This window comes from Manacus vitellinus, unplaced genomic scaffold (genome assembly GCF_001715985.3).
Source record: "Manacus vitellinus isolate BGI_N305 unplaced genomic scaffold, ASM171598v3 scaffold_41_pilon, whole genome shotgun sequence".
NCBI lineage: Eukaryota > Metazoa > Chordata > Aves > Passeriformes > Pipridae > Manacus > Manacus vitellinus.
The window spans coordinates 6,117,645-6,139,521 of NW_021940545.1; the positions used below are offsets into that span (position 1 = coordinate 6,117,645).

At 54.7% G+C, this 21,877-nt stretch overlaps 1 protein-coding gene across 1 annotated transcript in view; it reads left to right on the forward strand.

The window, feature by feature from the left end:
* Positions 1-6,863: 6,863 nt before the first annotated feature.
* Positions 6,864-21,877, forward strand: part of DSCAML1 (DS cell adhesion molecule like 1) — a 93,303-nt gene continuing 78,289 nt past the window's right edge. Inside the window, 2 exon segments of the mRNA XM_029962095.1 lie at positions 6,864-7,111; positions 9,556-9,702. Coding sequence (XP_029817955.1) covers positions 9,600-9,702 — 103 coding nt within the window. The 5' untranslated portion in view covers positions 6,864-7,111; positions 9,556-9,599.

The following is a 21,877-nucleotide window of genomic DNA, read 5'->3' on the forward strand; positions in this document are numbered from 1 at the left end:
ACAAATAACCGTCGAGGATGCTACGATTTCCTTCGACCCCCAATAGTCAAAATAATAAAGAGCTGCGCTGGCTTATTGCTTTTTGCATCTTTTCAGCCCCAGCTTCTTGGAAAAGGGATATCTTCCCACAGAGCTATCTCTTCGGAGAAGAGCAAATTAAAAGCCTCCATTAGCACAACTCCTCGTGGCCTCATTTTACATTTTATTTCTTAAAAAAAAAAAAAAAAAAAAAGAGAGAGATCTTCAGTGTTGAACAGTCCTGGTGATGCAAAGTGTTAACATGAAGCGGTTCCAAAGAGAGGACAGCAATACAATGGAAGTTTCATTAGAATAATAGGATAAAAAAAATGAATTGCTTAATGCATGATAAACCTTTCAGATACTTAATATTTCTGGGCATCGAAGCACATCCTTTTAACGTGCTCCTGCTGTAGAACAAGAGCTCAAGTAGAAACCGAAAGCAGATAAACATTCGATCCAAGGGACCCCTGAAGTTTAGAAATCCCTCGATGGGCTGTAGCTGCTTATTTCTCCCCCCACTTGAAAAACAAACAGAAATAGGTGGTTGGCAAGCGGGGAGTTGAGCAGCAAGATGGTCTGGCAGTGTGAGGGAGAGCAGCCAGGCAGAGGGGAGGCGAGTGGCATGATGAAGAACACACTGGTCAAAATGAGAGGCTTGGAGCTGGGGAAGCGTCTCCCTGCGTGATGTTGCTGGATGGCTCTGCCGCCTGATTTATATTGGCATTATATTTACATGACGTTCCCGTGTTGGGCGCAGCGAACGGTGCAAGCTCGCGCTTTCTAATCTCCCCCATCTCGGCCCCCCAGTGTGGCACAGCGCTCGTTTGTCTCTGAAATGAAACATGGAAACCTCATTAAATGCACGGAGGAGAAGCCTGCAGTGCTCAACTCCTCGCCGTGCCCGGCGCTTGTTTATCCTGCCAAAATTCTCCCAGCACCAGGAGCCACCGTGGCGACTCGCCCGGAGCCCTTACCTGCGCCTGGCACGGGCTCTGGGCTGCTCCTGCCTTTGGGTGGGAAGTGGATACAGGCAACCCTGGTGTCCCTGGGTGTTTGTTCTCTGGAGGAACAGGCTGTGCCTCGCACAAGGGGCGAGTGCCAGGGATGTGCCGTGGGCCAGCCCTTCCCAGAGCCGGGCGCTGCCTGGGAGCTGTAGGCACGTCTTGGGGTGGCCGTGGCACTGGGTGCCTTGGTGTTGGGGTGTTGGGGTCCCTGCCCTCGTGATCCTGAGCTGGAGGGATGGACGGGCAGCGCTCTGTCCTCCTTTGGAGCAGCTGGTGAGCCGAGGGCAAGAATGAAACTGGAAGCCTGTCTTTGTGGCAGGAATTCTGACATGGCAGCACGGGCTGCGCCTCGGATGACATGGAGCCATCTCACACCCAAATAAGCAGCACGTTAATAGGTGCGACTTCCATGGCAGGCACGAAGGAGGAAGGCGCTCGGTCGTTGCAGTCGTTGCGATGCTGCTGTTCTGGGAGGATGTGCAGTGGCAGCTCTGGGTGCAGAGTGTTTCTTGTCTTTGAAATCTCGATTATAGCCAGCTCTGCGCTTTTACATAATCATGATTTTGTGAGTTACCCTTTCCCTGCTTGTAGATCCTGGAGGAACATCCCCCACCGCACACAATCTGCATGTTGCCGCCATCATCTGCCAGCAGAGCTGTACCAAACATTTAGGAATTCCATTTCCAGGCTCGTGCTCCTGCGTGCTGCCTTCCCCAGCTGCTGCGCTTGGGAAGGGCTGTGGCGACTCCTCACCATGAGAGGGGAGCGAGCACGACTTGGAGGGGACAGGGAGGAGGTGAGGAGATTGCAGAGCTCACTCCGTTGATGCCTTCCCCTTGTTTGTCCTACCCGTCGGCTGCATGGTGGAAATGCTGGTCTCCACCTTGTAAAGCCAGCGTGTGGGTTGTGGTGTGGAAATGTGGACTGGCAGTTGTGGAGGAAGCCCAACATCAGCCGTGCGTGACCTCTGGTGCATCCCTTTGCTCGTTTGGCCTCCCTGGGGAGACAGTGCTGTCACCCTGGCTTGGTAATGTCACCAGATGTCCCCTTGGGACTCAGCTGCAGCTCCCCAGGCTTTGTGTGCAGCATGGCCAAGATGTGGATGTGGGCTGTGGAAGGGGAGGGACTGCCTGTGGTCTCTGGGCTTGTTCCTCACCCCCCAGAGCTGGGGGATTCAGGATGTCCAGCTCTGGGTCAGCCCCTGTGTGGATGGCATGGTGAGACTGGTACCTCCAGCAGGCTGCCATGAGAGGTTCAGGGACCAGGAAAGCAGCGGGGAGAGCTTTTTTTCCCAGGCAAGGGTTACAGCCTCAGCCCGGCTGCTGTCGTAATAGCTGGAGGTGGTTCAGGCCTTAATTTCCATGCAGATGCATTAAGGAGCAGGCGCTCGGAGCATGTTTGAGCAGTGCCCTTACCCGAAGAGGACCAGGGGAAGGCTCTCCTTTGCTCCCTGTGTGCATTGTTGAGTTGGGAAGGACTGTGGTGTTTGAGCTGAAGGGCTTGTGCCACCAGGGTGGGACTCCCGTGGCAACCAAAATACAGTGCTGGGGCAGGGAAGGAGCTGTGGCAGGTACCTGCCATCGGTGCTGCTGTGCTGGGCACCAGCTGAACACCCCAGGCCGTGCTTGGCAGTTCTTGACAGGATTTCCACTCCCCTGAGACTGGTCCCTGAGGGGCACAGCATAGTCATGGCTTTAACCCTTTGGGCTGGAAAGCCACGGTGGTGGGGTGGCACCTTGGGTGGATGTGCTGCACCCCTGCCTGCAGAGGCACCTCTGTGCTCCTCCTTGGAAGGGACCAGCCTTGTGTTATTCCCCTTGCCTCAGCTGCTTCCCTCCTCATCCCTTCTGTGATGCTTGGACATGCCACTTCTGCTCCATCAGCTCCAAGGTCACTCCCTTCATTAGCACAAAGGCTGTTTAAAGTCTCCTGGAGGTGAGGGCTTGGAGGGAGCTCATTCCAGAAAGGCTGAAGACTTCTCCAGCACGGGGAATGAGCAGGCAGTGTGTGATGGAATTACCTTCCTCTCTTTAGTACAGAGGAACGATCAGGACTTGCCACCTACCTGTAATTCCCACCCCCATGCGTGCCAAGCTTCGGTTCACTTTCTCCTTGAACAGGGCAGGTGTCAAACACCCTTAATGAGGATAATAAATGAGCTGCTTGGTGGCCATTAGCCTGCTGCTCTCCACAGCATCCCTGCAGCCCGGCACAGCTGGGGGCTGGGGAAGCCCTGGTGGTCCCTCCAGTCCCTTTGCTGTCCCACGGGTGGGTTTTTTGCTGTGGGGGAGCCTTGGCAGCATCACACTGGCCTTGGAAGGAGGGCTGGGGTGGGCACCCAGGTAGTCAGGCCACCAGGACCAAGAAGGAGGTCTTGGGAAAGGTGCTGCCAGTGGGGTAATGTGAATTCTAGTCCAGCGCCTGCCTAGAGGATCACAAGAACCCCCTTGAAACAACTTGTTCAGCCTTTTCCCAGCTCTGTCGGGTTTCCACACAGTTGCTGGTGTGCAAAGGACCTTGCTCAGCTTTGAGGAACTTGCTGGGTTTGGGTGGGCACAGGACTGGCTGTGTGGTCCTGAGCAAGCAGCTTGTTAGCAGAGGTGATGTACGTGCGTCGCGGGCACAAAAAGCTTCTTATCTCAGGAGAAACAGCTCTGGCTGGCACGAAGCTGGTCCTTGTCTGAGACAGGTCCTAAATCCGCTTCTTAGAAAAGGATGGGCTCTCCCCTGTGGGGTTTGGAGGGGAGGAGGGGTTGTGCTGCTGGCTGTTTGCCTGGGGGGTGATGGCATTGCTGTGCTCCTCGTGCAGGACCTGCATCTCAGCTGCTTCTTCCCGAGATGGGTGATGTGGTGACAGATCCTGGGGACAGTCTCTGGCCCCTCCTTAGAGCAAGCAGGTGCTTTCAGTACAGCCTGGTGCTTTGCTGTGTCGCTGGAGGTGCTGGAGTTTGGGAAATCCAGACATCAAGACTAGTAAATATTCCAAGGGGATGATAGCAAAATGACTTGCTTCTCCCAGCTCGGATAGAGATATTAATATTTCAATACCTCTAGGTTGTAATTTACCACAATTTAAGAAGATTGAGCTCTGATAACTCAAAACACCTGCCTCTCAGAGCCAGCCTGAGTGTCCAGCTGTGCACTGGGCTTGGTGCAGCTCCCAGCTAGAGCCAGGCTGGGCTCCAGTGCTGGCACCAGTCTCGCTGCATTCCCAGCAGAAACTGTTCCATTTCAGCTCCTCCAGCCTCCTCTTTTCAGGTTCATGTGACTTAATGCCCTCGATATGTAGGTTAGGGTCAGCACATCTGACCAGATGTGAGCAGTGATTTCTGGTTTAAAAATATTGCTGTGCTATTTCTAAATTTTTAATCTCTCTCGGTGATTTGGAGACAGTTTTATGAAACATGGAATTAGGATGCTGCTCAATGCTAAATGGTAAAGGAGATTATATGGATTTAACTCTATGCGTCTGTCACATAACTATTGCCAATCCCATAACCTCCATTTTCTATTAAAAATCCCTTTCCCCCTTTGACCTGAAAAAGCTTTACGGGTAATCTGAATTTCCCTGTTTATGAGGTATTTTTCCACTCCTCGCCCCAGCCCCTCGCCCGTCCATCTCCAAACCCTCCTGGTGCTGCCAGGGATGAAGATGTGTCCCTGACAGGCTCTGGGTGCTCGAGGAGCCCTCTCCAGCCGTGCTCTGGGGTCTGGGGGGAGATGCTGGATGGAGCACGGGGCTCAGCAGGATGTCCCTGGTCCCAAGCCAGGGCGAAGGGTGGCTTTTGCTGTGCCCTGACTCCAGCCATCTTCTGCTCAGCTCGGGCGACAGGCTCTGCCACAAATAGCTCTCTGCTGCTCGTGAGGGCTTTGTTTCCCTTCCTCTGCCTGCAAAACGTGCGGGTTTTTTTCTCTTTCATGTATTTGGGAGAAGCACTGCGCCGCTCTGATGAAGGGAAATGCTGATTCATGACGACAAACCAGCCTGGAGATGTCACAAAATGACATCTGCAGGGCCGAGCGGTGGCCCCGTGGCTCTGCAAAGGCTGGGCTGGAGCTTTGCTCCTCCGTCCATTGGTCTCTGGCCCTTGTCAGCAAGGGAGGGAAAAATAAATGGCTTTATCTCCTTCTACTTGTGCGTGGACACAGGGAACTGGTGTGTGTGGAGACATGGAGATGATTTGGTGACCTACAAATCCTTTGTCTCATGTGGTGGCAGCGCTGGACCTCGCTAATCCCATCTGTGGTGGCTCTGCTGGGCAATGCCCTGCTGTGGGACAGGAGGGCTCTGAGGAGGCTCAGGGGGAAACCTTGGCAGTGTAGGGGATGATTCTTTGCAGTGCACATGGAGAGCTAGAACAAGGTGCCTCTGGTTTTGTGGGTGCTGAAGGAGGCACGAGGTTGTACATCCAGCTGGGAGAAGGATGGAGAGGGCTCTGCTCTGGGAAGGAGTGAGGTGTTTTGGGGGTGTCCCATCCTGACCTGGATGAGGATGGTGAGGAGCAGGCTGGTGGCATGGAACCGAGGCAGGGGACACCAGAGGAGGCTTGGTGTGGAGATGGAGTGGCCGTGGCCACTCAACCAGCCGTTCCTCGGGCGAGCGGTCGCCTTCGGAGCTGAGGCGAGGCTCTCCGTGTGGAGGAGGCTTTTCCTTCTCCCCCCTGCTCCCGTCCCCTCCTCCCCAAGTTAAGGAATCGAGGTCAGGGAGGGTCCCCCGTGACTCGTTGTGAACCGGCGGCACGGTAGTGATCTGCTTATTGGCTCTGCGGCCCCGCGAGCGCGCGCTCAGCCGCAGCTATTAATACACCCGCCGAGGGCCCTTCCACATCCCTGTCCTTCCGCCCACTTGGAAGGAGTGCAGCTAAAAAAGGAAAGCGGATCTGAGTGACTGGGGGCCTCCTCATCCTTATTTATAGCCAATTTTGCTGGCTCTGGTTGAGAAGGGGGAGCTCGTGGTCCTGGAGAGAGGGAAGGAGGGACCGGAGGAGTTGGATGCAGAGGTCCCTTCCCTGCTTTCCAAGGAGGGAAGTGCTGTTCTCCAGTGCTCATGGTGCCCTGGAGAGCTGCTCCCAGGCATTCAGGTGGCTGCAAGCTCTGCCTGGACTGTGCCACTGAACCCACCTCAGTTCTCCTTTGGATGGTGCAGGGATGCCTGGGAGAAGCTCAGGCTGAGGGCAGGGAGGGACTGGGTTTCCCTCTCTCTGGCTCTGGCAGAGGGGAGCAGCTCTGATCCCAGTTTTCCTGCCCCTCTCCTGGTTTGGAAGCAGTGGTAGGGCAGCAGGAGAGATCTCTGCCCTGCATGGGGATGGTGTGCAGTGGACGTGTGGGCACTGCTGATGGGCTGAGCTGGGGGTCTGATGTGGCATAGGGGTGCTCCAGGCTGGGGAATGTTGGGGTTTGCAGGAGAAACGATGTTGGTTGTTGTGCTTGGCGTGTTGCTGTTGCACAGGGGCATCCTCGGGGCTGTGGGTGCTCAGACAGTCAGACCATGCGCTCAGAGCCCGCCGGGCGCCGGGGGAAGCCCTGGGGCGATGCCCTGGGTACCTGTCCTCGCTTGCACAGCCCTTGGTTGTCCTGCTGAGGTGCCCGTGATCCCTGATCCATGCTGGCAGCAGGAGCGCTGGCCTGTGAAGGTGGCCTTTGTGCTTCCAGCCGTGCCCTGATGCTGCTGCCCTGCCCTGCTCTGCCGCGCGTGGGGTCTCTGTGCCAGCAGGACTGGTGATCCCTGCAGTGACCCCCCGCCCCTGCGGCCTCTGCTTTCTCCACAGCACACGCTGAAGATGTTGGAACCAGCCTCTACTTTGTGAACGACTCCCTCCAGCAGGTCACCTTCTCCAGCACAGTGGGGGTGGTGATCCCCTGCCCGGCCGCGGGGTCACCCAGCGCCGTCCTTCGGTGGTACCTGGCCACAGGCGACGACATCTACGATGTGCCCCACATCAGGCATGTCCATGCCAATGGGACTTTGCAGCTCTACCCCTTCTCGCCATCAGCCTTCAATAGCTTTATCCACGACAACGACTACTTCTGCACCGCGGAGAACTCGGCTGGCAAAATCAGGAGCCCAAATATCCGTGTTAAAGCAGGTGAGGGCTCCCCGCGGGCGCTGGGGTTTGGGTGAGGGGCTGGTTTTCCTCTGGTCTTCTCCATGGCCTGCTGTCGTGGGTTGATGGGCCAGCTGGCCCATCAAGAGCAGGACCAGGGCTGCTGTGTTGGGCTGTTGCAATGGGAGCGATTGATGCTGCACGGAGGGTGCTGGGTGGGATGTGCAGCTTGGGGGTCTCCAGTGAGTGCCTGGAGAATGTGGTGTGGCTGCAGCCTGGTGGCAGGAGAGGTCCTTTCCCTGTGAACTGTCTCATCCAACCACGTACAGAGGCCTTTCACAGCTGTGGGAGGAGCTGGACCACGTCTGTCCATGCTGGAAGACCCCCTCAGTGTCCCACAGCCCTGTTCCCACTGCAGCATCCAGCCCCAGCTTGCCAAGACTTATTAAGAAAGGAAAAAAAGGAGGAATATGGCAAAGAGCTGATTCCAAAAGCCATTAGAGTAAATTATTGACCAGGCTGAGGAGGGCTAATAGTCCAGGAATGGCTTCATTATGTAACCTATTAAAAGTGGGGCTAGCAGAGGGAACGTGACAGAAGTGACTACAGGGTTTTTTATTTTAATACCTTGTACTGCAGAGTAAATTGGTATTAACCCCCTTCTGCAGAGTGAATTATTTACCAGCACCATCAGGTTACCTATAAACCACAGCTCTGTGGAGGAGGGATGGAGCAGATGGGGTGTAGCAAACCCTCCTCGTGCCGGGCACCGCCAGGCTGCTCTGCTGGGGTCCCACGTGCTGAGGGCTGCCATGGGATCACAGAGGGGGACTCCTGGCTCTCCTACCTCTTAATCCAGGGCTGAGTGCACCCATGCTGTCAGCAGGAGCTCAGCCTCCCTCTCCATTAGCAGGAGACGTGGATGTGCAGTGGGGGCTCTGAGGGCCATCAGGAAGGCTCCAGCTGGCTTGAGCTGCTCTGGCTTTATGGCATCCGAAATGGCTGTGAAACATTCCCCTGCTCCTGCTCCCTCCTGGCCATCCCACATCCCTGTCACTCTCCACTGCTTTGTAATGGCAGTTCAGCACATAAAGCCAATTACAGGTGTAGAAAGTCAGCAATTCAATAAAATGCAGTTGAAATTGAAAATATGAGGGGGAAAATCTCTGGAAGCCTTGGGAAAGCTGTCGTTGGGCACGTGGAGCAAATCTCTGCAGCCAGGGGAAAGTTTTCAGCGTGCTGGTTGTGGACAGGTGTTACCCTCATGTGGGTTATTCCTGGTGGCAGGAAAAGGTCAGAGTCCTGTCTGTGGGGGCTGGCACAGGTCAGGGATGCAGAGGCAAGTGGGGGGGGGCCATGCCCAGGGTTTGCCCCGAGCTGGGGTTGTCGTGGTGACAGGGAGCATGCAGGATGCTCCTCATGGTCCCTGCTGGCCTTTAAAGCCTGTGAATAAACCTCTGCTCCAGGTGATTAAGGAAGCTTTTGCTGGTTAATCTGCTTTGGCTCTGCAGTCCCTTTCTGTGCCGGCTTCCCCCTGTGCCCTCGTGGCACAGACCCCCATCTCTGGGCAGGGTGCCCCAAAAGCCTGGGAAATCAAGGTGGAAATACTGTCACCCTCTCGCTGCTGCCTTGTCTGTGTGAGGTGTGGGATGTGATGCCAGCAGGAGCTTCCCACTGAGGGAAAACACCTTCCTTTGGGGGCTGCTGAGGAGTTTTGTTGGGCTGCTTCTGTTCTGGCCAGGGAGTGTTGTTAGATGATGAAGTGAACATATATTTCTCGTGATAACAATCGTACCCATGTCCTACAGGGCACAATTATTGCGCCAGTAGGGAGGCACCTGCCCTCAACTGCATTTTGTACTTAAACTTCAGGAGTGTATGGTGTGTGCCTGTGTTACTGAGGCTGGTGACATCTTTGTATCTTGCTGAAGAGGCTGAGGTGGCTCCATGTCACCCAGTGAGTGCTCCTGGAATGCTGTGGCACTGGGGAGTTCCTTGTTGCTGGTCCAGGGAGCAGCGTGGAGCTCTCGAAGGGATGTGCCTCTCCCTGAGGAGTAGGGGACATGTGGCATGGCTTGGAAAATTGTCATCTGCTGCCCTCAATATTCCCCTGGTGGATTTTGGAGGGTGCCAGGCTCTGTGTCTCTCCCAGGTGCCTCACAGCCGCATTTTCGGCATCCAGAGGCAAAAGGAATTTTAGAGCTACAAAATGTCCTTGGTCCCCACACTGAATCTGGCAAGTTCAGGTGGTGCTGGGGCCCGTGGCAGGGTTCCAGCAGCAGGACCCGGGCCAGGAGCCCCCCTGCATGCTGAGCACAGCACTGCATTCCCCGACAGAGGGCCACTCCCTTCCCGGGAAGGTGATGGGATGGAAGCAGTGTGTAGCTGGGTGGGTTGGTTTGTTTGGGAAACGTGGGATTAAAGCAAAAGGAAGTGTGTTTTCCTCCAGCACTGTCGTGCTACCAACCATCTGCTTTTCTCCACAGTTTTCAGGGAACCGTACACCGTTCGGGTGGAGGACCAAAGGTCGATGCGTGGAAACGTGGCTGTTTTCAAGTGCCTCATCCCCTCTTCAGTGCAGGAATACGTTAGTGTTATATCCTGGGAGAAAGACACCGTTTCTATCATCCCAGGTAAGAGAGGAGCACCTGTTCTCTTGGAAATCGGACCTGCTTTGCCATGTGTGACAGTCGCTGTTGTGGAGGGTCTGGTTTTGGCTCCTTGTCTGTGCCTGTGCTGCCCGAGCAGAGGCTTCTATTGGTGATCTTGCAGCTCCAGACTGGGCAGCACTGCTGGTGTGAGCAGATGTGTCATGTCTGGGGTCTCCCAGGTGCCGTGGTCGGGTGTAAGCGTGGCTCAGTGTCAGTGTGGCAGCACATGTGCCCTGTCCTGGTCTCTGCCTGGTGCTTTGGGTACCTGGCACCAGGGCTTGGATAACAGGGAAAGCACCTACCTTGCTGTCCGTGTCCCGGCTCCTGCAGCCAGGGCTGGTGTTCGTGTTGTCAGGATGATGCACATGTCAATATTTCAGCTTCTCTTGTGACTTTTCAGAGCTGATTCAGTCAGAGGGAAAGAAACTTGGTAAAAATGGCATTTTGTGCCTCTTCCCATGCTGGAAGCTGCTTGGCCTCCCTGTCCCATGTTCCTGCCTTGTAGTCCTGGACGTGTCCTGCTCGGTACCGACGTCCATCCGTGGGAAAGGGGCTGTGGGAGGGACAGCATCGCCCGTCTTACGCAGGGACTTTGCAGTTCTGGGTGTTTGGCCTCTGGGTAATTCCTTTGACTTTTTGGCAGGTGCTCCTGCCTGGCCTGGCACAGGTGTTGAGTGGGCTGTGGGCAGGTGCTGGCACAGCGTGGGGCTGTCCCACATCCCCATGTACCCGGGTGACCTCTTGGCTCCTCGGCGGAGCCGCTATTGATGGCAGCGCCGGCTGCCCGGCACAGCCTGTGTGAGCCATAGTAAAGCAATCAATACTGCTGTCCCCGGGGCATCCAGAGACAATTAAAGGATTTGGCCCAAAGTGAGTGCTCTGTGCTTGATATTTGCTCACAGGTCAGCAAGTCCTGATGCTCCTCCGGGTCTCGGTGCCACCGGGAGGAGCAGATGCTGCCGGGAGCGGGGCTGGGGCACCACTGACCGAGCAGGGGAGGCCATTGCTCTAATCCCTCTGGCACGGATGCTTCTTCCTTAAGGAGCTTAAGGAGCAAAGTACTTCACCTGGAGGGGGGTGACAGGTTCTCCTGAGGTCTGTGGTGGCTCTTGCTGGTGGGCTGTGCCTCCTGGGTGCAGCCAACGTGCTGACTCAGCACGGCCCACGTGCACTCAGAGCCAGGCGGAGGGAAGTGGTGCTCCCGACCTTTGGCAGGGGGACAGACTGGCCTTGCCAGCCTTTCTGTGCAGGAAATGGCTGTGGCTGAGGGAACGTGAGGTGGATTTCGGCGTGGTGGATGGGGCTGAGGAGTTTGTGGTGTCCATCTCTGGGGTGAAAGGCGCTCGGGTGATGCTGGTGGGTGATGTGGGTGATGCTCTGCCCGCCATGGGCTCGTGCTGTTTGATGAGTGGGAAACGAGACCCCTCAGCAGGACAACCCAAGGTGTTGTTTCCTCAGTGTAGGCTGGCTCTGGCAGCACCTCCTGGGAAGTTGGTGGTTCAGGATTCTGTGGCCAGTGGGCTTGGCGGTGATTTTGCCAACCGAGCACCCGTGCACTTGTGTGATCTTAACCAGACTTGTTCCCAACTTTGCTGTGGCAGTGGATTTTTTAATATGATGATTTAATTAGGGTGGAACGATTTTAACATTCTAAAGCAATAATTACCCTAAAGACAGAACATATAAATTGTGTTACAGTGCAGAGTCAACACAAGCAAACATGTTGTGCCGTTAGATTACAAATATAGTATCTGCCTGAAGCTTATTTTTTTGTTGCTGGTGTGTTAGAGCTAAAACTGGATTTGCTGTTACCAAAAATACACTCTTTTCCTGACCTCTGCTGATCTTCTGCTTCTGTCCTGGTTCTAAGTGGGGAGGAGGAGGGATCCCTGCTGTTTGGAGGGAATGGAGTGGAGGTGAGGAGAGCTGGGATGTGGTGCTGAGGCCCCAGGGCCCCCCCTGGTCGCAGCAGTGCCTTCAGCACAGTGAGACTGCTGCAGGAGGAAAGGTGTGTGGAAGGACTGTCAGCAGTGCACTCGAGCTGTGCTCACAGCTGGCTGTGTAACGTGGTGTTCTCTCCTGACTTCGGTGTGCCAAACTCTCTGCTTTCCCTGAAACTTTGCTCTAGTGCTCCCTGTGGAAGGCTGGGCATCTTCCCAGCAAGCTGAGATGCAGCAGGGGAGGAACAGTCCTGATGCACAGAGCAGGGGAAATCTCCATCCAACCTTCTCTGTGGCACCAAACTTCTTTTAAGTGACTGTTTTCACAGTAAATAACTTTTCCCCAACCAAACTGAAGTATTTGTAGCTCAGAAATAGGGGCAGTGAGCATTTCCCCTGGGGCTGCTGCTCTCGTGAGCTCAAGCCTCTGCCTCTGTACGTGTCTGGGGTGACCCTTTTGTGAGCTTTCTCGGGTTCTAGGAAGAAATTCTCCCCTGTGAGGGTGGGGAGGCCCTGGCACAGGTTGCCCAGAGAAGCTGTGGCTGCCCCATCCCTGGAAGTGTCCAAGACCAGGCTGGAGCAACCTAAGATAGTGGAAGGTGTCCCTGCCCATGGCAGGGGGTGGAATGAAATGGGCTTGAAGGTCCCTTCCAACCCAAACCATCCTGTGATTCTGTGATTGATGATTCTTTTTCTGCTTAATTGGGCTTACAGGGCTCCCAACCTCTGGTGTCTCTTCACTCAAGCCCTGCTGCTTTCTTGGTGGGGGCTTGGGGTGGGTTTGGTGAGTACAGGGTGGTGCCTTGCTGGTGAGAGCCCTGCTGAAGAGCTGCCTGCCTCCCCAGGCTTGCGTGGCAAGTTATTTGGTTAACTTGGCACCAGGGTAACATACCCCAGAATCAAAGATAAATTCTTTATGGCAGGTTATCCGGCACATAAATCATCATTAGTGCAGCTCATTTTTGTTTAGTGCCCACCTGACCGTGCTGCCGTCGGAAGCTGTGTGTTTAGTGAAGTCAGGGGTTGCAGGGAAATTACAGGGTTCTCAAAAAGCCATTTGCTTTGCTGGTGCTCACATCAGAATCAATCTTGCCTGGCGTTCCCAGCCTTGCTGCAGACTCTGGGGCTCCGTGTAGGAGGGTGTGCGTGGCAGGGCAGCAGCAATGCTCTCTGGAGAGGGCTGGGGGGAGAATCACACCTCACACCCGGGCTGGGATTTCAAACTCGGCTGCTACTGATGAATCTTGATGTGTGTTTGAGGGGAAGGATGGGAGCACGGCAGTGTTTTACACACCCCTCGCCCTTTTCCATGAGGAAGTCCTGCTACAAACCAGTTTAAGAACTCAACGTTGCAAACAGCTTTTATTTTATTATTTTGTTATTACTGTGTGTGGGTCCCACGTGTGTGGGCACTCCTGGGGTGTGTGTCCAGCTGCAGCTCACAAAAACAATATGGGCAGCTACCTGAGACACTAGAAAGTGGATTTTTGGACCATTTCAGGCCCTGCTGGGTTGTTGCAAGGCTTTTATTTGAGCACTGCTTGGCTTTTGCAACCCTGTGAGCACACACGTGCCTGTGCACTTCCAGCGTTGTTGGGTGGCTCTCTGTGGTGTCCCTGGAGAGCAAATTGTGGTGCTCTCAGGTGTGACAGCATCGTGTCAGCTCGAGGGAAAGCTGACAGCGCTTGGCACCCGTCCTGCCCAGCCTGCTGGCACCAGGACTGGCAAGGGCAGCAGGATTTGGAGGCAGTGAGCATTACTGGCCTGGCAAACCCAGAGCTGAGCTGCTATTTGCTGCTTTGGTGTCGTGTAACTTGACAGGTTGTGTTGGAAAAATCTAAATACAGCACTTCTCAAGGTACCGCCGTTTCTGAGGGGGCTGCCTTTGTCACCAGCCTAATACAAATCCTCCAAGGGCTGCTGAGATGAGGATGTACTTAGTCATTGGTTATCCACAAAGCCTTTTCTCTGGAAAGCAAAACGTAAAACTTGCCAGAAGGATGGAGCTGGGAAAAAAAAAAAAAGGAGTTCTGTGAAGTTTTAGACGTGTTTTTGTGCATGTTATGGGTTGAGCCTTTCAGGAGTTTCCAAAATAGCTGAGCTGATCTGTTGTGGTGCTTCAGATATGAGCTCCATTTGACCTGCACAACCCTTTCTACCCCGTCCTCTGGTGTCCCCAAGGCTGGTTATGGGGTTCTTTGACTCGTCTCAGCAGCTGTTTAGTGATGTGGGCAATGAAAGTACAGCAGCTGCCTTGTGGTTCCGTGTGGCCAATACCCCCCAAAATGTTCTCTCTCCTCTGCTGCACCTCGCCACTGGCACAGGTTTTTTTTCTGAAATGGCAGAAATGGAAACTCACACAAATCCCACTGCAATCCATCCCAGGACGTGGTGAGTCCCGGGATGAGGCGTGAGGTTGGATTTGTGGGCACAGCATTCCCTCCCAGCCGGGCATTGTGTGCCACAGGGCACGGAGGGATGATCCAAGGGGCAGAAGAGCCAGGACCTGGATAATTCAGCATTGTCCTTGAGTCAATAGGCTTATTCTGCAGGACACAAGTCTCCTGTTCCTGGAGAAAAGCTGGAAGCTAGGACAGAATAAACACGGTGAGGCGAAAGGCTGCCCTTGTTTCTGTGTTTGTCCTCGTGGAGAGGTTTGGAGACACAGAGAAGTTACTGGGGGTCACGTCCAGCTGCTGGTGTTTTGGTTTGGTTTGGCCTGAATAATAACAATAACCCAGCTGGTTTAAAGGAGGAGGCTGCGGGTCTGAGCGTGCTGGGCACGAGGCCACCCTGCTGCCCTGTCCCTGCTGTCCCCTGTGGCTGAGCACGGGGCTGGTGGCTCTGACCTGCTGCTTTCCATGGAGAGGAGGGAGCCTGGGCTGCTGCTGCCTGCCCTGCTCCCTCCTGGCATGTGCAGGGAGCAATCCACACAGGCAACTCCGAGGAGGTGCTGTGACCATTGGGCAGCAGGCTGGCCAGGAGTTGGCCTTTTCATCTGGATTTTGTCACTCTGCCTGGGCCGGGCTGACTCGCAGCCTGGAGCCGCCTGATGTGATGGGAGCGAGCGTTGTCCTGTCCTACCCTGTCTGGGGGTGCTGCAAAACCTTTTCCCCTGTCGGCCTCGAGATCTCTAAAGGTGTCCTGCCTTCTCCCCCACTCCTTGCCACCCTCTCTGGCTTCGACATGTGCCCAGACCTGTTACAGAGGGAAGTAGCTCCAGGCGTTATTCTCACCAAGTGGGGTGAGATTCTGTCTGAAATCATTTCATCCTTCCCCAGAGACTTGGCGTGAATTTTATCTAATCGCCATGGCAACAGATAAAAAAAGGTGTGAGCACATCTCCTTTTGCTGTGATAATTCAGATTTATATATTCAGATCAGATTGGAGTTAGAGATTTTAAAAGGAGCAGATGCAGCAGAAGGTGTGACTGCAAATAATGTGGCGAGAACGTTTGATGATCCTGCCCTTTAAGAGGGGAGAGCGCTTTCCCGCAGGTTTTTTTGGAATATAATTATTCCATCAAATCCACTTTAACAAGGACTCATTATAGCCCTGATAATGCAGAGTCACGTTGGAGACAATCTCACACACACACACACACACAGAGCACACGGAGGGACCACAACAAGTAAACAGGACTCTGGGAGCAGCCGGGGTGGCCACCCTGCTCCCCGTGGCACCTCGTGCTCCTGGTGCCTGGGCTCTGCAGGCCCCCAGCCCCATCACCCCCGTAGCAGGGCTCAAATGGAGATTTGCTGACTCTGAGCTCGGGCCATCCTGAGCCAAAGCTTTTGTTGGCGGCTTTTGCTGAGCTGTGGCAGCTTCTGCAGGAAAGGGAAGCTGTGGCGGAGGGCAGAGCAAGGGATCATAGAATGGTTTGGGAGGGACCTTAAAGCTCATCCAGTTCCACCCCCCTGCCATGGGCAGGGACACCTCCCACTAGCCCAGGTTGCTCCAAGCCCCGTCCACCCTGACCTGGGACACTTCCAGGGATGGAGCAGCCACAGATGCTCTGGGCAACCTGCGCCAGGGCCTCGCTGGCTGCGGAGGGGTTTGGAGAAGGAAAGGGGCTGTTGATCTCACACTTGGCATCCCTGTCCCTTGGGGCACCTGTAAGTGGGAATCTTGGGCCACCCCGAGGAGCAGCTGTGCTGTAGGGAAAGGATGAATGGCAGGTAGAGAGTGGGATGGATGGCTGAGGGTTTGGAGATCCCATGGGAGGCAGGTGGGCTGGGCTCTAAATCTCTTCCTGGAGTGCAGAGAGCAGGAGGAGGAAGGAATCAGTCAGAGGGGATGCAAGGAGGAAGGGTCTGCTGGTGGCAGCCAGAAGGATGCATGTCTGGGCTCTCCAGGGTCCCAGGGTGACTCTGTGTAGCAGGATACATCATTCCAATCATGCTCTGAATTGCACATTGAGATTTTGCAGGAAATGGCAGAGGAGCTGGGAAAAAGAGGGAAGTCCCCTGGAGCACCCCAGTGGTGACATGTAGGGAAGGGGAGTGACGTGGGCAGGAGGGGGTTGGAGGTGCAGCCAGAGGCTGATTAACCTCCTGTGGTGATGTGTTCTTGACCTTACAAGGTGCCTGGGCTTCCCTGGAGGAGCTGGGAGACCCTTGGGCTGTGCTCTGTGTGTCCTTGTGAGAGGATTCTCTGCTGAGCACAGCCCTCAGAGGAGGTTACGGGGCACAGCTCCCATGGAGCTGAGCTGTATAATGAAACCTGGTGCTACATGTGCCTTCTGCACCTTGCTGAACCCACCACTGTTCCTGCCTGCCCGTAGGGCTGAGCCTGGAGGATCCAGGTCCTCGCTGAATTACAAGGGCAGTGGTCTTGTCTCCCTGTTCAGAATGTACTTGCTAAATTCTAATGCTCTTGTGCATTTTAAAGGCCTTCCTGCCAGCAGAGAGCTCCCCTCTGGGGTGTGGGTTAGCTCGAGCTGAGGCTGTGATCACCACTCCATGTGCTGGGCAGGGTGGTGTGGATGTTGGGCACGGGGCTGGAGCTCGGGGGGCTTTGCACAGGGGTGCAACCCATGCTCAGCCATGGACCACCTTGCCTGAGGGGTCCTTGGGAGCCACCCCTCTGCCTGGAGCACTCTGCAGGATGGTCTTGGAATGCACCAAAATCCCTTAAAAAAAAATCACAGAATAGGCTGGAATCATAGAGTGTCCTGAGTTGGAAGGGACCCACGAGGATCATCAGTCACAAGAATCAACATGAGAAAATGCCAAAGCCAGCTCTGAGAAATGGGCTTGCTGGCGTGTTCAGGTTCTCCACCCAGCCCCAATCTTTCTCCTTTTATACCTCTATTTAAGTGTCACCTAATGGAGTGAAGACATTGCTGGCTCCTGTCCTGCTGCCCCGGGGTCTCCTCTGGGAGCAGTGCCTACCCAGCAGTAATTGCTACAGCAAAGCCAAGTGAGGTGAGAGCTGTACAGGTCAAACCTCTTCCCAAACCACATGTTTTTGTGAGCTTGAGCCACCTGCCCCTGGGGCCTGTGCTGGGCTGTGGAGGGAGAGGAGCTGGTGCTGTGTGTAGCAGAGCTGAAGTCATCCCTTCTTCGTGCCCCCGCCGCTGGTGTGTCCACTGGGAGGGTGGGGTGTGCGTGTCCAGCCCATCCCGAGTGGGCAGAGCAGGGTTGGGGTGCCTGTGGACAGGGAGGGGGGGTGGGGGTGGAGTGTGTCTGCCTCCCCCTCCTCCCCGTGCACCCGCGCACATCCACAGATGCAGAAACAATCCCGGTCATTATTCCTGCCATGGTGACAGTGACAGTGGCAGAGATGCCAGCTTCCTCACACAGACGGCTTTATTTCATCTCCTCTGTTTTTCAAAGCCTCTTTCATTTTGTATGAGGAGACAGATGTGAAGGGCTGCAGGCTGATAAATTCTGCTGTCTTATGAAAAGAGAGGGTGGGTTTTTGTTGTGGTTGCTGCTCTTCCTCCCTCCCCAGCCCCCTCCCAGCAGCCTCTTTCTGTCGAGGGTGCTCCCTGCTCCGGGTGTGGGATGCTGTCACCTTGCTGGGGCAGGCAGGGCTGAGTCCCCTGGCTGGGATTTGGGGAGAGAACCTGGGGTTGTGGTGATGGGCACCTGGTTGGAAGCAAATGAGCCCAGAGGTGCAGATGCCTCCCAAAGCATCCACAGTGCCTGCTCTGAGTCTGCCCACTGGGTGGGCAGGAGCTGATCCCAGCTCTGGAGTCAGGGCTAAACCTTCCCAGGGGCTTAAACCCCAAATCCTGTAGTGGCACCAAGGTCTGGGTTGGGGCAGGGGGCTCAGAGGTTGCTGTGGTCTGTACCAGCTGTGGGATGGAGCTGTGGGATGGAGCGGGATGCAGCCCCTGCACTCCTCGGAGAGGCTGGTGGAAGGGTGTGTGCTCTGTGCCTTCTCCATCCTTCATGGAGCACCTGGCACTGTGGCTCCAGTGGCATTGGGGGTCCCAGGGCAGCCCCCCTTCCTCCTCTCCTGCTCTGCTGACGATAGTTCAAGTTTAAAAATAAATTGCTCCATCTTTAATTGCGGTTTAAATAACTGCTTCATTTTTATTTAAATGTGGCTCTGCAAGGCTTGGAGAACAATTAGGAGAAAATACAGGGCATTGCTCTGGTGCATGTGTTCAAGCATATAATTAATTTTTTTTATTATACTGATGTTTGCCGAATCTGGAAAAAGATCTTATTGTTCCTCTTGATTCAGTCACGCAGAGGATCTACAAATACACCAGCCATTTCAGGACTCCATTTGCTAAGCCGGGGAGCCTTGGTGCTGACACGCCAAAGGAAGGCTCCTCGGATCGCTGCCCTTTGCCACCCCTGCTGTGACAGGGATGCACGGGGGGTGTGCAGCCTCAGAGCAGCCTCAGAGCAGGGTAGGCTGCTCTGTGCCACCCCAGGACTGCCTGCAGGGGCTCCCCAGTGCCAGGCTGGTGGGCACAGCCCGGGCTGGGGCTGTTGGATGTGTCCTCGGCCCCTCCTGAAGGATTTTGGCAGCGCCTGGTGCTGTGGGTGCTGCTGCAGGGCCCACACTGAGGTCTGGGCTGGGGGCTCACCCCAGTGGGGGTTTGTGCTTTTTGTTGATGAATGGTGTTAAAATGCCAACACAGGACTGGGGGATGTTGGGTGAAGCCTCTGCAAGGCTCAGCATGACCCAGGGACCTCTCACGAGCAAGCTGGCCATTCAGGGCCATAAATCTCATTCAGAGTCGATAGGGATTAGGTTCCTAAGTGCCCAACATAGCTAAAGTGCTTCTGAAAGTGTCGCTTGTTAGAGGGCTGCGAGGAAGCTGCATGTGGTCTGGCGGGCTCTAAGCTTATCAGTCAAAGGTGCTTTACTTGGTGACAGAAGCCACTTGTGGTAAACAAGCTGCTGGCCCTTTGGACTCCTGACAATCTTTTAACCATTTATTAAAGCAGCTATGAGCTCTTCTTGGAAATGAAATCTTAATAGCGAGCGTGGCAGAGATTTTTCACAGATGGCAGCACTGCCAAAAGCAGGCATTCAAGAAAACATTCATCAAAAACATTCATTTCTTTCAAAAAGAAATTGACGTTTATAGCGTAGACAAATTTGGGACTCATTTGCTTTGCCTTTCAGTTTCGGGATTTTTAGAGGTCACGTTTTTCTGCACCTTTGAGGGCTAGAGACTGGTGTTATTTTTAACTGGAAACTGAGATTCTCGTACAACCACATGGCACTGAGAACTAGGGCGTGTGGAAGGGCTGGGGGTATGGCAGGACCCCGGGCAGGGCTGGGGGAGAGGCAGGGGGTCATGGAATCACAGAATGTCCTGATTTGGAAGGAACTCACAGGAATCATCCAGTCCAACCCCTGGCCCTGCACAGACACCCCAACAATCCCACCCTGTCCCTGAGAGCGTTGTCCAAACACTCCTGGAGCTCTGGCGGCCTTGGGGCTGTGCCCACTGCCCTGGGGAGCCTGTTCAGTGCCCAGCCACCCTCTGGGGGAAGAACCTTTTCCTAATATCCAACCTACACCTTCCCTTCTCTGTGCCTCAGGAACTCCAGCCTCTGCCTGGGCTCCTGTTCTCTGGTTTTTGCATGGGGACCCTCCCCAGGGTGGGATGGGTGCCCAGCTGGCTCTCCTGGTGATGGAGGTGATGGCAGGGCCCAGGTGGGAGTGCCATGGCATGGTCAGACAGAGAGGTTCTGCATGCTGCTGCTCCAGCCTGGGAGAGCACCCCTGGGCTCCATCCCACCCTCACCCTTCGGGGAAGGACGGGTGTGCCCTCCTCCTTAAAAAGGCAGAAATTCCCCCAAGAGGGAGCAATTCATTCGCAGCTCATCTCCATTTCATCTGAAGGCTGCACCACGCTGGGTTTCAGCCTTGTTATGTTTTCTCTTGAGCAATACCTTTTATTTCTGCAGTGTTTAATATTCCTTTCCAGAGCCTCCGTTGCCTGTTCTGGGTCTTTCCACTGAAAGCAGCTTTAAAACTGTAAATTGTCATGGCTGAGCATGTCACAACCAGCTGGGTCCCTGTTCAGGTGCTGTCACCCCTCCCCAGCCTCCCCATGCCCACTTTTCCCTCTGTGCTGGACATCCTCAGTGAGGGGTACCCCTTACAGGCAGACTCAGCCTGGGCTTGTGCAGAAGTGGTTTCTCTTGCCCAAGCCAGCCTGGTGCTCAGTGTTGGGCACTGTGGAGGGCTGTAAATGCTCTCGTGGGTCTGGGGAAGAAATGCCCATGCAGACACTGAGACCTGCCGTGTGTTGGTGAAGGAGAAGGACAGGGCCTGTGCTACCCCATTACTGGGGAGTTTTGATTGTGGCTGAAATGAAAACTCTGTGCTGGTCATCACTCTGTGTTCACCAGACCCTGCTCCAGCCCCTGACTGATCACTTGTAGCTGCTTCTCCGTGCAAACCAGATCTGGTTTGCATCGGGGAGGAACAGTGTGCTGCAGGCAGGGGAAGCTGCTGCCACCACTGGAGATGCTCCTCGGGTGTCATTTATTGTCCCTTTGGCCTGCAGCTCGTGTGTTCCATGTGCAGTGCTGGCCCAGGACTCGGTGGTGAGGGTGCCTGGCACTGCAGTGTCTCTGAACGCTGCGGTTTCACAGGCGCCTCCCGAGCAGGAGAAGCGTTAATGTTTCTACATCTTGTTTTCACGCTCATACTCGTCCCAGTAGTAAAGCTGTGCAAAGGCACAAGCGTTCACAAGGAGCAGGAGTTAGGAAGCAGCCCCTGGGTGAGGGCTGGTGATCACCTGGGGGGCTGGTGAGTGCCCAGCCTGGTTCTCCCTCCCAGATGGGATGTGAGACACGTGGCTCCTTCCAGGGAGGTGATTGTTGGCTGCCCCAGGTGAACTCCCTCTGCCTCTTGGCCGACTTCCATGCACTCAGTGCTGCTCCCCGTGCTCAGCTATTGTATAATCAATCCGACATCCTGGCACGTCCCGTTGTTTAAACAAGAGCTGTGGCTATTGCATACAATAGATGTACAACACGCGCCCGACGGTGTCAAGAATTAACTTCATAATCATCTCCCTGATCTTTCTTGGCAGAGCTCTGGCATAACCTGTCGTGTCTTATCTAGGGATGGCGTGTGAGTTATAGTTAACTCCGCCCCGGCTCTCCGGGTGAGCCTGGTGGTGGGCCAGGTTTTGGAGTGCCTGTGTCAGGATTCCTCCCTGACATCCAGCAGAGCCACTTGGCTCCTCCAGTGCTCTGGGTGCTGAGGGCACCGGCTCTAGTTTGCAGCTGCATAACATCTGGTGGGGGATCTCCTGCCTGAAGGTTGGGGAAGGGAAGAGAGCCCACAGGTATGGACCACATCCATGTGTGCCCTCGCTGAGCATCGTTTCCACACCTCAGCCCTGCAGATATGATCGTCTCGTTTGCAGAAGCTGTTAAAAACACACACGTGTCTCTCCTTCCTGCAGAGAAGAGTTCTTTGGAGATCATATTTTTGTTGTAGTCGAGAGCAGATTTAACCAAATGCCCGTCTGCACCGTGTTGGCATCTTGCAGTGCCAGGTCCTAGGAAATGTGAATGGCTGAATTTCTTCTTTGTTTATCCGTATGTACACAACGTCTGAAACAAGCTAAAAATGATGAATTGTGGCTAATGCTGCTGCGTGATGGAGATAAGGCCATAATTATTTGTTTGGGCAGCTTAAACCAACACCGAGAGCCTGATGGAAAACACAGTGATAATTTAAATCTCTTTGTGTGGGTCTCGTGGGCTGTGTGACCAAGCGT